Below are 17502 nucleotides of genomic sequence, written 5' to 3'. Positions count from 1 at the left end.
CCTCAGTTTTCAGTGGGCAAACGCAGGTCTCCTTGTTCTCACCACGCAGTGCTGGTCGAGAGGTTCTTTTTTTTTTTTTTTTTTTTTTTTGACAGGCAGAGTGGACAGTGAGAGAGAGAGACAGAGAGAAAGGTCTTCCTTTGCCGTTGGTTCACCCTCCAATGGCCGGTGCGGTCGGCGCACTGCGCTGATCCGATGGCAGGAGCCAGGTGCTTCTCCTGGTCTCCCATGGGGTGCAGGGCCCAAGCACTTGGGCCATCCTCCACTGCACTCCCTGGCCACAGCAGAGAGCTGGCTTGGAAGAGGGGCAACCGGGACAGAATCCGGCGCCCCAACCGGGACTAGAACCCGGTGTGCCGGTGCCGCAAGGCGGAGGATTAGCCTAGTGAGCCGCAGTGCCGGCGGAGAGGTTCTTGATTTGGAGCTCACAGGCCAGTCCAGAGGCCCCTTGGATCCTCCAGGACATGTAAATGTTCCATCTCCAGCTTTGGAACTTGTGTATTCTCCTCCTTTTTTCTGGACTCTGTAGTCAGGTGCAGGGTCTGTTATTGTGGTGCAGGGATATAAGCTGCTGCGGGTGATGCTAGCGTCCTGTGTTGTAGCACTGGTTTGAATCCTGGCTGCTCTGCTTCTGATCCACCTCCCTGCTAATGTGCCTAGGAAAGCAGCAGAAGATGGCTCAAGTCCTTGGGCCCCTGTCACCCATGTGAGAAACCCGGATGGAGTTTCGGGCTCCTGCCTTTGGCCTGGCCCAGCCTTGGCTGTTGTGGCCATTTGGGGAATGAACTAGTAGATGGAAGATCTTGCCTCTCCTCCTCCTCCTGGTCTGTGTCACTCTGGCTTTCAAATTAATTAATTTTAAAAAAAAGCTGTGCTCCCATGCAGCTTAGCCATGATTAGTTCTGAGGCCAAAAAATGATTGGCTTCCCATTTCAGATGGCACCTTTGTAGGGAACGGCCCTGAAATTGGTTGTATGAAGATCCTCAAAGAGACACAAAGCATGATGTTGGTTGAAATGGCAAGGGCAGATTTTAATCAGAAATTCACTTATGCAAAACAGTCCAGTATACACTGAACTCCACTTTGTGCACAGGTGACTGGACATTGTAAAGGGAGAATGGGTTGATGGAGAATGGGAGGGGGCCAGAGAGCACTTGGTAAGCCCAGGAATGTAGAAAGTAGTAAAAGACAAGCATGGGGGTTGCTGCCTTTATTAACTGATCTGGAGGTTTGGTTCCTACACTCCCATAGAGACTGGGAGGTAGGAGGTGGGGCCCTATTTTGAGGTGGAGCAAACAGAAAGCTGTTCAGGCAGCCCTGAGCTTTCTTTTCTTTTTCTTGTTAAGGGGGTCTGGCTTGGGACGGGGGTGGGGCTCAAAGGGACTTGGCTACAGTTTGCTTCAGGGGTGAATCTTTGCCAAGAGCTTAAGTCTTCATGTAGCCCCTTGCCCTCTGTGTGATCCCTGGACTTTGCTGCATCCTGGAATCCCCTGAGGTGGGTGGGTGATGTCTTAAAAAAATGCTTAAAGCCTGCCTCCTACTCCTAGAAATCCTGATCTAATTGGCCTCGGCTGTGGGATTTTTTTTTGACAGCTACCTAGGTGGTTCTATTGTGCAGCAATATCTGGGAAGTATGGCTATAGCTTGGCTTGCCATGCACAGAGGCTGTGCGGCTCAGACACCCTGGAATCCCCAGCTGATTCTTAGGCACAGCCAAGCTAGAGAAGCACTGCTCTAAGCCAGTGGGCCTCAGATGGAGCCCACATCTGAAACACCAGGCCGGCTTGTTAAGATGCAGGTTGCTGGCCTCCCCTTTAGCACTTCTGCTTTGGCTGGTCTGGGATGGGGCCCTAGAATTGGCTGAGTTCCCAGATGCTGCTGATGCTGCCGGTGCTGGGACCATGTACACAACTGCCGGCCCGTGAAGCTGTTCTCTGCCTGCCAGAGCTGGGTGGGAGTGCAGTTCTGACAAGTTGTATGACTTTAAGTATGTCACATGGCCTCCAGCCTCAGGGAATCTTTTATCAGATACAGAGGTTTGACTAGATGCCCCGTAGAACTGCTTTTAGATTTGCTATAGCAAACCACAGTGTGTGTATCTAGTAAGTAGATAGAAGCTCTTGCTTGATATGAATTTCTAAGAACAGTCGCGGGCTTAAGATGAGGGAGCACATCTAGGCCTTTCCTGGGCCTAGGCTTTGAGTTACCCCAGTTCCAGGGGTGACAGGGTACAGCATGGGTCAGAGGAAGTCAGGGCCTGGCCCATTTTGGTTCCTGGAACAGTAGCATCCTGGTCTAAGTGTTGACTGCTCACCTGCGAAAATGTCCTTTGTGATGTTGAAGGCCATCACTGCTATAACTTAACCTCCGCTGACTGCCTGATTCACTCAGGCGGCATTCCACGTAACACAACTGTGCGATGTGATACCTTTTCTTTAAAAAAAAAAAAGATTTATTTATTTATTTATTTGAAAGAGTTACAGATAGAGAGGAGAGGCAGAGAGAGAGGTCTTCCATCTGATGGTTCACTCTCCAGATGGCTTCAATGGCCGGAGCTGCACTGATCTGAAGCCAGGAGCCAGGAGCTTCTTCCAGGTCTCCCACGTGGCTGCAGGGGCCCAAGCACTTGGGCCATCTTCTACTGCTTTCCCAGGCCACAGCAGAGAGCTGGATTGGAAGAGGAGCAGCCAGGTCACGAACCGGCGCCCATATGGGATGCCAGTGCTTCAGGCCAGGGCGTTAACCCGCTGCACCACAGCGCCGGCCCCAACAGTGTAATACTTTCAAAAACAAAGGCTGTGCTATTTCCTATCACTTGAGTTCAGATTCTCGATAAAGCAATGGTAGAGAGCATTTTGCAAAAATTCTCAAGTGCTGACACATGAGCAATAATCATTTTAAATGATTGGCAAAATTCACAAAGATGCAGCCCATCCAGTTTTTCCTTGGGCCAGGAATGTTTATGTTAGACACAATGAGCAGGGGCAGGGATTCTAGGCCCGACTCAGTGACCGTGATGCTCCCATGGTCTAGGACAAGCTCTAGGTAAAAGGACCTGCTCCTGGAACTCGGTTACGGTGGACATGTGTAGAGATACAATAGTTGTACTCAGGACGGGAGGCAGCTGAATGTGATGAGAAAGAGCTCCTTAGAGGTTTCCAACCCCCCCCCCCCGCCAACTCTATGCCATCCCAAAGGCTCACATGTGGTCCACAGACACACTTTTTACAACTTGAGAGATTTCAGAAGGACCTGGATTTCTGTTTCCTGAATAGTCAGAGAATCAGAACACGTTCTGAATTTCTCCATGACAGGGATCAGGTGGTGATGGCTGGGAGACGCTGTCTCCGAGCTCACGTCATTCACTCGCATCCACATCAGCTGTGCGAATCCTCAAGCTGCTTGGGTTTGCAGTCTTTAATGTGTTAAACCATATTTGACGAACAGCTTTTATGCATAGCACTCTGAACACAGAACTTTGATAGGCTCCTTCAAGGACTATAGATGGCATTGGGACTATAGATGGCACTGTCACCTGCTGGATAAAGCTGTATGTACACGATGCTTATGCGTGGGGTGAGTCGCTTTGTTACACTAGAGCTGGATTTCCACTGGGTTTTCCTTGTTGTTATTCCTTCCTTAGCCTCCTCCTGTTTTTTTTTTTTTTAATTTTATTTTATTATTTGAAAGGCAAAGTTACAGAGAGGCAGAGAGAGAGAGAGAGAGAGAGAGAGAGAGAGAGGTCTTCCATCCGCTGGTTCACTCCCCAACTGGCAGCAATGGCTGGAGCTGCGCTGATCAGGAGCCAGGAGCCCCCTCCGGGTCTCCCTCGCTGGTGCAGGGTCCTAGGAACTTGGGCCATCTTTTACTGCTTTCCCAGGCCATAGCAGAGAGCTGGATCGGAAGTCGAGCAGCAAGGACTTGAACCGGTGCCCATATGGGATGCCGGCAGTGCAGGGGGTGGCTTTACCTGCTATACCACAGTGCCAACCCCACCCCCATTTTTTCTTTTCTATTTTTTTTTAAACTCAGAATTCTATAGTGAGTGGAACACCTGCCTGTGAAAACTTATTAAGGAGGTTGTCAAGCTTTGGAGTAAATGACAAAGGATTTTCATTTAGAATAAAGCCAGGAAGGAACATAAAAAACAGTGTCACGTCACATGCTGGTGTTCATCTACTTTATTTATTTAAAAAAATAATGCCCTCCCTCCAGCAAGCTCAGTTTGCAAATACAAACAGTAAGTGCACATTGGAAAATAATTATCTCTAAATCTTTTCACTTGCAAAGGTCTAGTTGTAATTTAAAAAGTGGTCCCTTGCTGGTATGCATAATTTCCTAATAAAAATAACTGAACGTGACAATCTTCGATTAAATTAAAGTTGAATTATATCAAATGGCTGTTCTAGGTCCATTCCATTTCTTTCTGGAACTAGACATTATCCTCTTGGAAATAGTCAGAGTTTCAGAGTTTTGTCACTTATGGCATTATAAATGTCCTGAGTCATAGGCACATACATTTTCGCTGTGTCATCCAAGAAATACAAGGTATCCTTGATGACCGCAGGGTTGAAGCCCTCCTCCATGAGGGTTACTTTGCGGTGTTTGAAGGTCCCAGTGATCTCAATGGCGTCCTGAAAGACATCACAGAACACACGTGAGGCTTGTGCTTGCAGTAGATGAGGGTTCAGGGCAGTGGAGGGCACGGGCATTTGGCATCTCTGGCTCAGGGAGAGCTGCGAAGTGAGCTGTTTTTTTCTTATTTAAAAAAATTTTATTACTATGTAATACTGTACATTCTGAGGGCCTAAGTGCAATATTTCAACACACACATGTAGCATAAACCAATGAAACCAGGCAACTAGTTTTTCCACTTCCTCGTCTTTGTGTTTGCAGCCTACTAGTTGTTTACAAAGCACATTGCTGGGAACTACAGTCATGCCAGGAACCCAGCACCTCTATCTGACCGCCTTGGTGCTCATTACTGATCCTCCCCTCTGCCTTCCTCTTCTCTCTCTCCCAGCCTCTAGTAATCGCTATTCAAAGCTCAGGCCAATTTTTTATTTTAAAATTTCCACATACGAGGGAGAACATGTGGTATGTGTCTTCCTGTGGCTGATTTAGGGAGGTGAAAGTTTAGTGCTATCCATTCAGCCTGCTTTTAGAATCTCCACTAATGAGCCCGACTATCATGAGGTAGTTTTTCTTCCCGTAAAGCCTTAGGGTTGGAGTGGGTGCTTGGCCTAGCATTTAAGACACGACTTGGGATGCCCCTATCCTATATTGCAGGGGCCAGTTCACATCCCAGCTCCACTCCTGATGTCAGCTTCCTGTTAATGTGTACCCTGGAAGGCGGCAGGTGGTGGTTCAAGTGCTTGTGTCCTGCCACCCGCATGGAAGACCTGGATTGATTTCCCAGTTGCTGGTTTCAAGTGAACCAGCAGATGGGCGCTCTGTCTCAAAGCTTTAGGATCACCTGTGGGGAGTGAAGGCTGTGGGGATGCTACCAGGGAGATTCCTGTGTATAGATTTTTGGAAAATTATTTTTCATTTTATTTGGAAGGCAAGGAGACAGAGATCATCCAACTGCTGCTTCAGTTCCCTAATTCCCTCCACAGCAGGGGGTTGGCCGGGCTAAAGCCTGGAGCCAGGAACTCAGTCTGGGTCTCCCACATGTGTGGCAGGGACCCCAACCCTGAGTCATCTTCTGCTGTCGCTCAGATTGTGCGTTAGATTGGAAGTGGAGCCAGGACTCAAACCAGGCACACTGATATGGGACGCAGGCATCCCAAGTGGCATCTTAACTGCTGCACCAAATGCCAGCCCCACTTGTGCGTATTTCTGAGCATAGGGGTGGCACCTGCTGCCTGGTAAGGCCCCGGACATTTTTAGAATATCCTAACTAATGGTGGGAATAAGAGGATAGAGCATTCACGCTCAGACAACCCTGTTTTCTCAGTCTGTTTGCTGATAGACTGAAGACTGGTTAAGACTGGTTTTTCCTTCACGGTTACTGGAAATATCCAAATACCCCTTTTTCATGTTTGTTTACCATTTGGTTGCAAAGTAAATGTCAGTGTTCCATTAACATCAATAGAAACAACCCTATACAGCCAAACAATACTTGGAATCCTAACGTTCCTCCAGTCTGTGGCTGTAGTATCGAATCAGAGCAGAGAGTCTGAGAGTAAGAGTGTTAAACTAACAAAAGGGTTGATGTTTGAGGAAGGAAAAGAATGTCTCTAGAAGAGATAGCTAGGTCTTCCTAGTTCCAAATGGTTAATGATGCCCAATTGTACTTCACACCACCTGGTGGGCAGCCCATATCAGAATGCCCCAGGGAGTCCTGGCTGCCAGGCTTCCAATCCAGCTCCTTGCTAATGTGCCTGGGGAGGCTGCGGAAGATGGCCCAAGGACCTAGGCTGCTGCCACCAACTGGGAGATTAGGATGGAGTCCTGGCTTGGCCCTGCCCACGCTATTGTGACCATTTGGGGAGTGAACTAGTGGGTGGAAGATTTCTCCCCCCACCCTTCCCTTTCAACTCCTGTGTGTGTCACTCTGCCTTTCAAATAAATAATAAATCTTAAAAACAAAAAAGAAACTTGACACCATGAAAAGGTGGAACACGTAGTGGCTTTTTCCATTCTTTGAAACTAGAATCAACAAATCCAGTATGGTCAGAGCGTTTCTTTGTGAAATGTCTGTCATACCTCTCCAGACAGACTTTGTGAGCTCTTGGCCTGCTGCTAAATGAACTGGCTGAACTGGCAAGAAAGGGATTAGGATTAGGATTGGGTTTCTGGTGACTGTATTTCCTGATGTTTCTGTCTTCTGATGTAGATTTATGCCCCTCCTTTCTGAGCTTCCTGAAAAGGGTGGTGAACAATTTGGCAAAGGCAGTCACAAAGCAGGGAAGGGGGGTTGCTCGCTAAGGGACAGAGGTCTCCAAGAGGGAAGAGAATTGAACTGGACAAGAGGCCCACCTGGATTCTGAGAAACCGGGGCCTTGCATAACTAGGCAGGTAATCAACAACGTGCTGAAAGAGTTTCTTTCCATCAAATTCATGGTTTTCTTTCATCTTGATTGAGGCCATGCCAATTCGACCCTCATGACCTGAAAGGAAAGTGAAAAAAAAAAACAATGAGCTATTTGTTTTGCTTATGAGGCTTTGCTCCTTTAAAAAACTGGACTGAGACAACACGATGGTATGAATTTCTTCTGGATAACTGGAGTTTTTTTTCAAATATATGTCAAAGTGTTTCTGAAATGAATACACCAATGCTACGACTGATAGCTATCCATTGACTGAACCTTTATTGTGTGACAGCCTCTACATCATGCATGTCTTATGGATTATCTTGTGGAATCTTCAGTACAACTCCATTACAGTTGAAGAAACGGAGGCTTAGACTTTCAGATGGGGCTGGCTTTGTGGCCTAGGTTAAGCCTTTGCCTGCAACGAGGGCATCCCATATGGACACCAGTTTGAGTCCCAGCTGCTCCTCTTCCAATCCAGCTTCCTGCTAATGTGCCAGGGAAAGCAGTGGAAGAGGGCCCAAGTGCATGGCCCCCTATGCCCATGTGGGAGACCTGGAAGTAGCTCCTGGCTCCTTGTTTCGGATAGGCTCAGCTCTGGCCATTGTGGCCATTTGGGGAGTGAGCCAGTGGATGGAAGACCTCTCTCTCTGCCTTTCAAATAAATAAATCTTTAAAAAAAAGACTTTCAGAGACTTGTTCAGGGTCACACAACAAACACAAAGCAAGCTGCTGCAGATCCTGTACTTGTAACACTTATTCCTCTTCTTAGCAGTCTCTCTAAAGTAATCTGTGTGGGGAACAGGTGGCACTGGTGGCTAAAGGACTTCCAATCAAGGTTCCTAGTAATTCTGCCTCTGCACTTCTGAGAAGCTGGGAGACAGGAGGGTGAAGGCAGGTGCAGGGCTGTACTGTTTTGTGCCCTCCCATTCATGTTCAAGAGTCCCAGGAGGATATGCCCCACAGGCCCCCTCTCCCTCCCTGCCCGAGAAAGCAGACCCCAGCCCCAGAGCTGTGGGTGGGGAGGTGTTTAGCACAATAACCCTTGTTTCCTTTGAAGGCAGTGGTAATTATACTCATGTCTTCCATGTGATCTGGCAGACCTAGGGGGGTCCGGGTCTACCTCCCTGAGCTACATTAGCTGTAATCAGAGAAGGGGAAGAAGCAGGAAGGAGCCGGCCTTGGTCACCTGGGCTCCAGTTTTTGAAGTCTCTCCCATGGTGATTGTGTGTTTACATACGGCTCTAAAGAAGGTAGTGAACAAAAGAGTAGGGGAAGAAAGGCCTCCTATCTGAGGAAGGGAGGAGGGGAGCAGACCCTCTTTTTTTAGGGGCCTCTGGCACTTGTCTCCAATGTCTCCAAAAAGCTCCTTCTAGAATTAAGGTGGGGACAGATGCACCAGAAATCCTCCGCACCAACTGGCCCAGCTTTGTGTTCTAGAAGTGGCATTGTCTGACAAGGCACAGTGGGACTGCATCTCAGGCCTGGAGCCCTGACTCCCAGAGGTTGGTTTGGAACTAGTTCGGCCCCAGGGGAGGCAGGGGTCTGTCTACAGCAATTCTGAGTTACGTCTAAAGATCAGTTCTAGGCAAAGGTTCGCTGGAGCTGCACTGTCCAACAGGGTGGCCGTGGGTCCTGTGTGGCTGTTATGATTAATTATAATGGAAAAAGGTGAAACATTCAGTCCCTCAGTTGCATTCCTCACATTTCAAGTGCTCGGTAGCCACGTGGTAGCTCTGGACTACCACTCTGGACAGGGGAGATACAGAACATTTTCATCACTGCGGAGTCTATTGAGACTGGAAAGTTCTAGAGAGTGGGTGGGCAGTTCTGGGATGACACCTAGAAAAAAATCAACTCATGCTGGGCCTGAACCTAGAAGTTCCCTTTTGGTCCAAAGATCTGTGACGGCCTTGCTCAGCTTCTGTGTCCCGCTGATGGGGCTGCCGCATCCGCCGGCTGGAACGTGGCTGGCCTCTGTTAAGGGGGAGGCCACCCAGCAGCCAGCGTGGCCTGGAGAAGCAAACATCTGAAAGCTGGGAGGGCCTTCGGAGTTCTGCTCCACGATTTCACTGCTGTGAGCGTTCTCCCAGGATCCCAGGTGGACTACAGTCCCTTTTCACATGCCTCAGCTGTGGGCGTTCCCTAGCCCAGAAGACAAGCCTGTTCTGCTGTTGGTCTCACCCAGAGAGACCTCGGGCTAAAATTTGCTCCCTGGTCCTTTCAGTCTGTCCATTTGAGTTCCGATCACCAGAGCAATGCAAAACACACTCGTTCTTGGTTCTGCTTGTCTGATTTCCAAACGTTTTGAAGGCCATTGGCCTCCTACCTTTCACTCTCTAACAGTGACTCCCAAACCTGATTTCAGACTCACTTGGGAATTAAAAATAGATATGCATATTCTGAGTCTCAGATCCCAGAGATTCTGATCATTCCTGAGTTTTAAAAAGTTTTCCTGATGATTCTGATGATTTACCAAAATTTTCCAACCTCCTGGACTCCTGTGCTTTTTAGAATTTATTTAGTGTTTTCTTTTAAATGGTGCCAAAACCACGAACAGCTCCTCATTTTGGCCATTTTAAAGTGTACAATTTGTTGGCAACTAGCACACTCACACGGTTGTGCTGTCATCACCAGGATCTAGTTCTAGAATATTTTCAGCACCTCCAAACCAGACGTTAATGCCTTTAAGAGTCACTGGAGGGCTTATGAAAACACAGTACCCAGGCACTACCCCAGAGATTCTGACTCAGTGGGTCTGGGTGGGCATCATTAATAAACTCCTGGCAATGCTGATGTTGCTGGAACCCTGCTTGGAGGAACTTCTGTTCCATTTCCTGGGTTCTCTCACCTTCTCATAGGTTCTTCCATGTTGGTACCCATCTGCACATACAGTATCCTACGAGGGGTCTGCAGGAGCCGGGCACAGCACCACAGATGACAACCATGACTTGGACACTTGTTAAGTCAGCCTGAAGTCCACTGTGTTTTCCTTGAGACCAGTATGAGGACTCTGTGGCTGCTCACACTCTGGGACCCAAGATGTGGCTAAACTTCCCATTGTGTTATTGTCACAGGGTCATAGAGGAACGGACAAGAGAATCTCGAATATTCTTTAAAAACCAAAGAACGGGGCTGTCACTGTGGCACAGTGGGACAAGCCACGGCTTGTGATGCCCACATCCCATATTGGTGTGCCAGTTCAATTGCTGGCTGCCTGGCTTCTGCTCCAGCTCCCTGCTGATGTGCTTGGGAAGGCAGCACAAGATGGCCCAAGTACTTGGGTCCCTGCCACCCAGGTGGGAGACCTGGATGAAGTTTCTGGCTCGTGGCATTGGCCCCACTCATATTTGGCTATTGTGGCCATTTGGGGTTGAACCAATGGATGGGAGATCTCTCTCCTTCTCTTATTTCTCTCTCTCCCTCTGCTTCTCTGGCTCCAAAAATGAATGAATGAATGAGTAAACAAACAAACAAGTGAATACATTAAAAAAAATAAGAGCAGAGCAAGGTTAGTGAAACCATCACAGTCCAGGGACTTGGGGAAAAGTGACTTTTGGATTTCCACTTTGAAGATAGGTGAGAATCCCCAGTACCGAGTTTGGGCAGGAATAACAATACCTCTAGCACCTTACATTTGGGTGGTGCTTTGGAGGTTTTACCCTTCTCTGACATCTATCATTTTGTGATAACTTTCATATGTATTTGATAAGTATATGGTTAGTATTTATATAATTAAAACGAATTAGTTCTCCTGACAATCTCAACTACATGGCCACTGTTATCCCTCCTTTGAGTGACTTGCCTGAAGTCAAACAACCAGGACTCAAGGTTAGTCCATGGCTTTCCCCGCTCTGTCAGCAGAGGCAGGCCTGCAGTTGAAACCATGTAGACAACGCTCTCTGAGCCTCAGTGGGCTGGGCTGGGGTCAGGAACCTGCTTTAGAGAAGAGGCTGCATGAAGTCACCTCCTGCCCAGTGTTTTCTTTAACAGCTGCACTTGCTCTCAGCTCAGAGCCAAGGCACCACTTCCCAGTTCTCAAGCTTGAGGGGTCTTTTCTTCAGGTGTGCCAGGTACAGCACAGGCCCCTGCAACTGGGGGCCTCAAAGCCCAAGAAGATCTGGGAGCTAAGCCCCAGAGGAAGGCCAGCTTCGGATGTACTGAGTTGGCTTGGTACAATGGAACACAAACCAGACACAAGCTCTTTACTCCCTTGTTGCTGGAAGATTCTCCAGCTGGCAAGAGAAAGCACTGACAAACTTTAACCTGGGGTTACCCTGATGTTCAGGAACTGTTTGGGGTTAGACACAGATTTCTAACATCTGCATGTACCTGGCACAGGCACTCCATACACGTTTACTTCCTCGATGAAATGAACCAGTCCCACTATGTCGGCAACTTCAGTGGTGGCCACGTTTTCCCCCTTCCACCTGGAAGAAAGGGCACGGTTACAGAGGTCACTGGTGGTTTCTGGCTCAGGTTGCAACAGAGAGCAGGCGCGTCTCCTCCTGAACCCCGTGCCGTGGCTCATCTCCTCTTCCCCATCTTGGCCCCTCACATTTTCCAACTTAGTCATGGTGAAGGCATCCTTCTTGAGGTGTAAAAGGCAATAAAACAGGGAATTTCCATCTCGCCATATGAAACATGACACACAGAATGATGTTATTCTAGTGTTAAAAAACAGCCTTTGTGGGACAGGTGTTGTGCTACAGTGGGTTACTCTGCCTCTTGGGAAACCCACATCCCATATCAGAGTACTGATTTCATTCTCAGCTCCTCTGCTTCTGATGCAGCTTCCTGCTAATAACTTGGGAAGCAGCAGATGTTGGCTCAAGTACTTGAGTTCCTGCTACCTACTTGGGAAACCTCGATGGAGTTTCTAGATCCTGGCTTTGGCCTGGCCCAGTCCTGGCTGTTGTGGACATTTGGGTAATGAACCTGAAGACTGAAGCTCTCTCTGTTGGAAGACCCCCCTCTGTCTCCCTCTTTTTCTCTCTCTGTCACTCTGCCTTTCAATTAAATAAACAGAAACAACAACAACAAAAATATAGTCTTGGCGAACAAGGGCACTGGAAATCAAATCTCAACTATTTTTTGCTGTGTTTAGGCATCTTTTCTTATTTATCAGCTTAAGTTGCTATTTAATTAAACTAATAAACATCTATTTCATAGTTTAATATTTGTATTTCAAGCCTTCATGATTAAAAAGTTTTTTAATAAAATTTTTTTTTTAAATTTACGTGCAAGGCAGAGCAACAGAGAGAGAAGAAGAGACAGAGAAACATGTTCCATCCATTGGTTCACTCCCCAAATGGCTACAAGGGCCAGGTCGGGGCCAGGCCAAAGCCAGGAGTTGGGAACTCCCTCTGGGTCTCCCATGTGGGTGACAAGGACCCAAGTACTTGGGCCATGATCAGCAATTTTCCAGGCACATTAGCAAGAAGCTGTTTGAGAAGTGGAGCAGCTGGGACTTGAACTGACATGCCAACATGGATGCTGGTATCCCAAGCAGTGTTTTAACCTAATATACCACAATGCTAACCCCTGCCCCCAACTCCCTGCCAAAAACTCTTAATTAAAAAGAGAAAAATCTTAATTTTGTGTTATAGGTAGATTGTTAATAGAACATAGGCAGGTACTCTCTTTCACTTAATAAAGAGTTGAATTTTGTTCTGTACAAATTCTTAAATCTCTCAGAAGTCAGTGCTATTAGAATGACTGTAACTTCCTTGTGCTGACTTGGGGAGTTCTGTGGGAGACCATTTGGTTGCAGATGGAAAGTGGGAAGGTGGGAGGGTGGGAGGAGAGGAGGAAGGATTAGACTCCCTCACTTCCTCTTCAGCCAGATCGGCTCCACGCTAATTTGCATTTGATTTTATCTGGGGAAAAAAAATCCCATGAATGGAAATTCTGTGAAAATCCCTGGCTGTTCTAAGAGTGATCAGTGGGATGGGCTTTAGGTGCCAAAAATCAGACACAGGTTTCCTGCCTTATTCTCATCTGGTGCTGCCCAACCCGTTGACTGTGCCCTGCAGAGCGGCACTTCCTGTGTTCTGCCCAGATTCTCTGGGAACACAGGAGGTTGAACTGACATGTAAGCAGACAGAAGGAAGTGAAGCATCCTGAGCAAAGTGGAATATGATTCCAATTTAGGAGTAAGCCAAATCGCGCGTGTGTTTGGTGTTGGCTCAATAATTCGGAGAAACCAACCGGAATGTATCTCCAACTCTGTCATGGAAGTAGATGAAATTTTCATGGTCAATCATTAAGAGATCGCCACTGTTGAAATAGAGGTCTCCTTTCTTAAAGACATCTCGCAGTTTTTTCTTCTCTGTCTGGGTCTTTCCTCCAGCATAGCCATTAAATGGTGTAAGTGGGGTAATTTTGCAAACCAGGAGTCCGACCTCACCTAAGGCAGAAGAAAGTAACTTACTATTTTATGAGCTAGAGGCAAGCAAAGTTTATTATCAACCTTCTCTTAAAACTGATGTCATTTGACCCACTGGCAGTAAACTGGCTGCAGATGGTGTCATAATCTATGTATACACAAGGGTATCTCAAAAAGTTCATGGAAAGTAAAATTAAGAGATTATATAGGTGCAAAAAACTTGAAATTCATGAAAGTTTTTGATAATATCCATTTTCATGAACTTTTTGGAGATCCCTCATGGATACGTTGTATATATGTATATACATATCTCATATATACACATTTGTACACCACACATACCTATATTACACACTATTCCATATGACCACATGCTTGTAATTATCTTAATGAGACTCTTCTCCTGAATAATTATTTATACACATAATTAGACAAAAACCTAAAGTTAAAGACTACCTAAAGCTAAGTAGAGATTTGCAACCATAATAATATATTCCTTTCCATAAAACACTTGTATTATAAGCAAGAAGTTGTTAAGGTAGGTTTAAAATTATAATAATTTTGTTACATGTATGGTAAATTAGCATTTTTTAGAATTTCTGTAACTATTTCGAGGGTACTTCAATAAATCTCATTTTCTCCCAGTCTGCTAAGTTTTGCCTCTGTGGAAACAATGTTGGTCCTTGAAAGTCATCTGTTCAAGATAAGAAAAGGCACAGGTTAATTCAACAAAAAGCCCACTGTACCTTTGGGAACTTTGATGCAATATCCATTTTCGTCACGGACAGGTTCGTCTTTCTCCACGTCATATTTAATCAACTCATAGGTTATGACTTTCTAGCAAAATTAAAATACATAGCATTTGAGTAAAATTACTTTAATTTTTCTTTTTATTGGGGTATAAACATAAAACACCTGACATGTGCGATCTGATGAAATTTTGCGTTTGTACATACCCATGGAGCGACCACCAGCTCAAGACAGAAAGCAGTTTCATTTCACCTGGAAAGCTTTCTCCTGCCCCTTCCTAGGAAGCTAACCAGTATTCTGACTTTGGCTGCCATCGTTTGATCTTAAATTTCAAACAATGAAACAAATGTGCGCCTTTGTGTCTTCTGCTTTCACTCAGTATCTGTGATGTTATTCAATCCATGTGGATATTTCTATTAGGGGTTTATTTATTTACATTTTATCACCACACAATTTTCCCTTGTATAAAAATACCACAACTCATTTATCTATTCTCTTGTTAATGGGATTATTTCCAGTTTTGGACCATTATAAATACTGCGATACAAATATTCATATATATATGTCTTGGTGAGTGTGTCACAAATGAGTTCTTAAAATCTTATATTAATATGCTTTTGTTACATGTTTCAAATTTCCAGGGATATGTGATTCAAAATATTTAAGGACCAAAGGCATAGTTATTTCATGCCCCTTACTATAACATTATTAAAACTCAATAATATTTAAGATATAATTCAATGGAACAAAGATTTAATTCAGAAAGAGCAATAATAAAGCATATTATTTTCCCTGTTAACAAAAAATATGATAGTATTTGGAGGTAATTATTAGCCATAGTTACTGAGTTCATTTTAAATTTATGTTCAAGTCTGTGATAAAATAACTAATCATATACCTTATTTTTTTAAATTAATTAATTTATTTGAAAGTCAGAGTTACACAGAGAGAGAAGGAGAGGCAGAGAGAGAGAAAGGTCTTCCATCCGCTGATTTACTCCCCAATTGGCTGCAATTGCCTGAGCTGCGTGATCCAAAGCCAAGAGCCAGGAACTTTTTCCGGGTCTCCCATGTGGGTGCAGGGGCCCCAAAACTTGGGCCATCTTCTAATACTTTCCCAGGCCATGGCAGAGAGCTGGATCAGAAGTGGAGCAGTCGGGACTCAAACCAGTGCCCATATGGAATGCTGGCACTACAGATGGCAGCTTTAACTGCTACACCACAGAGCTGGCCCCTCATATGCCTTATTGGTAGCAGATACTGCCATTGAAAAACAAGTAGCATTTATGGTCAGCAAATTTAGATCTTATTTATTTATAAGAATGTAAAAAATTTATAGGTGGTAGGGCTGGCACTGTGGTGTAGTGGGTAAAGCCTCTGCCTGCATTGCTGGCATTCCATGAGGGCGCCAGTTCGAATCCTGGGTGCTCCACTTCTGACCCAGATCTCTGCTGTGGCCTGGGAAAGCAGTAGAAAATGGTCCAGGTCCTTGGGCCCCTGCACCCACATGGGAGACCTGGAAAAAGCTCCTGGCTCCTGGCTTCAGATCGGCCCAGCTTCGGCTGCTGCAGCCATTTGTGGAGTGAACCAGCAGTTGAAAGACTTCTCTCTCTCTCTGCCTCTCCTCTCTCTCTGTAACTCTGCCTTTCAAATAAATAAATAAATCTTAAAAAAAAAAAAGGCTAGGTGGTAACTAATGCTTCTTCCTACATCAACTGCAGGGGCCTCTTTCTCCTTTATTTGCTTTTATATGTTAATGGGGTTTTATCTAAAGTAGAAAACCAGATAATAAAGCATGACAGTAAAAGTATGAGAAAACAAGGCCCTTGTAACACACAGCTCTAACTTCTGAGGCTGAAAAACAGGTGCTTTTAACTTGCCTTCTGAGCATCAACAGAAGCAACATGGAGAGCTTGCACCAGGCCTCAACTCAGCTTTTTGCACTTCTTGTTTTCAGAACTTATTTAGTCGGGCCAGTGCTGTGGTGTGGTGGGTAAAACCACCACCTGCAATGCCGTCATCCCATATGGGCATTGGTTCAAGTCATGGCTGCTCCACTTCCCATCCAGCTCTCTGCTATAGCCCGAGAAAGCAGTAGAGGACTTGGGCCACTGCACCCACATGGGAGACCCAGAGGAAGCTCCTGGCTTCAGATCAGCGCAGCTCTAGCCATTGCAGTCATCTGGGGAGTGAACCAGCGGATGAAAGACCTCTCTCTCTCTCTTTCTGCCTCTGCCTCTTTGTAACTGCCTTTCAAGTAAATAAATAAATCTTTTAAAAAAAGTTCATAAAAAAACAAAACCAAAAAAACCCAAAAAGTTTTTTAGCTTTGGTACCAAGGTTTGGGTTAGTCCAAGTTAGATGGGAGCTAACCAGAAATGGCTGAGGCCTCACGCTGGCATTTCCAGTGGCCAATGGGAACTTGCTTCTCTGTTTGTAGTTGTGAAACCAGCATGGTTCTCTAGGGTGATGGAAATGTTCTGTATCTACTCTGCTCTCTGTAGTGCTCAGTAACCACATGTGACTGTGGAGCACTTGAAACGTGGACACTGGCTGAAGAGCTGAATGCAACATTTCATTCACATTAAAGTTAAATAGCACGTGTGTGTAGCCAGTGGCTACCCTACTGAAGGCGCAGGTCTGGAGGGCAGGAGAGGAACTTGCATGGTGTTGATTTGGCTGCCATAAACAGGCACCTTGGACCCAAGCTGGACTATGAGAAACAGAATGGCTGAGGATTAATCAATGCTGTCATGTAGCAGGCATTGAGCTAGAAACCCCATAGGCTTTTCATAGTGGGTTTAATCCTTTTAGCGACCCTTTCCCCTTAGTAATATTAAGTATGGACCAGGCACTGGATTCAATATTTTCTCTTTTTATCTCTGTTTTACAGATGACAAAATTGAGGCCTAAGGAACAGAAGTGACTTGCCCAAGGTATGGTGATCTGTTATTTGCTCACCCGAGCCAGAGCTTTGACACACACAGACTCCTGTCCTTGTCTTCTCCTAGTCAGTTCCTGGGGATGAAGGTGGCCTGGAAGCTCTGGGGTGTGGCTAGTTCATGGCCAGGCAGACGGGCTGCCCAGGGACAAAGTGACAATACCGGGTGCTCAAGTCAGTGGAGGTTCAGGATTCATGGACTATTTCTGAAATTTTGCAAATTATTGGTTATTTGGGAGACTGACTGCCTGAGCATAGAAAAAGACAGCTTGTCCAGGGACTCTGGCAATCAAATAACTGACAGGAAAAAGAGACTGCTGTGTGAGCTGTTTTTGGGGCAGTGTTTGGGGCAGGCATTTGGTGCAGTGGTTAAGTTGCTGCTCGAG

The 17502-nt window shown here is 46.0% G+C and overlaps 1 protein-coding gene across 1 annotated transcript in view; it reads right to left on the bottom strand.

Moving 5' to 3' along the window:
- Nucleotides 1–4167: 4167 nt before the first annotated feature.
- The window catches only part of SLC27A2 (solute carrier family 27 member 2), a 47698-nt gene continuing 34363 nt past the window's right edge, over nucleotides 4168–17502 (bottom strand). The window contains exons 6-10 of the mRNA XM_002717806.6: nucleotides 14173–14263; nucleotides 13249–13447; nucleotides 11371–11468; nucleotides 6986–7116; nucleotides 4168–4635 (exon numbers count right to left, since the gene is read on the bottom strand). Of these exons, the coding sequence (XP_002717852.1) occupies nucleotides 4459–4635; nucleotides 6986–7116; nucleotides 11371–11468; nucleotides 13249–13447; nucleotides 14173–14263 (696 nt within the window). The 3' untranslated portion in view covers nucleotides 4168–4458. The remainder of the gene's footprint in view (nucleotides 4636–6985; nucleotides 7117–11370; nucleotides 11469–13248; nucleotides 13448–14172; nucleotides 14264–17502) is intronic.

Source organism: Oryctolagus cuniculus, chromosome 12, assembly GCF_051225735.1.
Source record: "Oryctolagus cuniculus isolate XC-2025 breed Fujian yellow rabbit chromosome 12, ASM5122573v1, whole genome shotgun sequence".
NCBI classification, from domain to species: domain Eukaryota; kingdom Metazoa; phylum Chordata; class Mammalia; order Lagomorpha; family Leporidae; genus Oryctolagus; species Oryctolagus cuniculus.
Note: the sequence above shows the minus strand (reverse complement) of the source record. Positions and strands in the feature narration are given on the sequence as shown.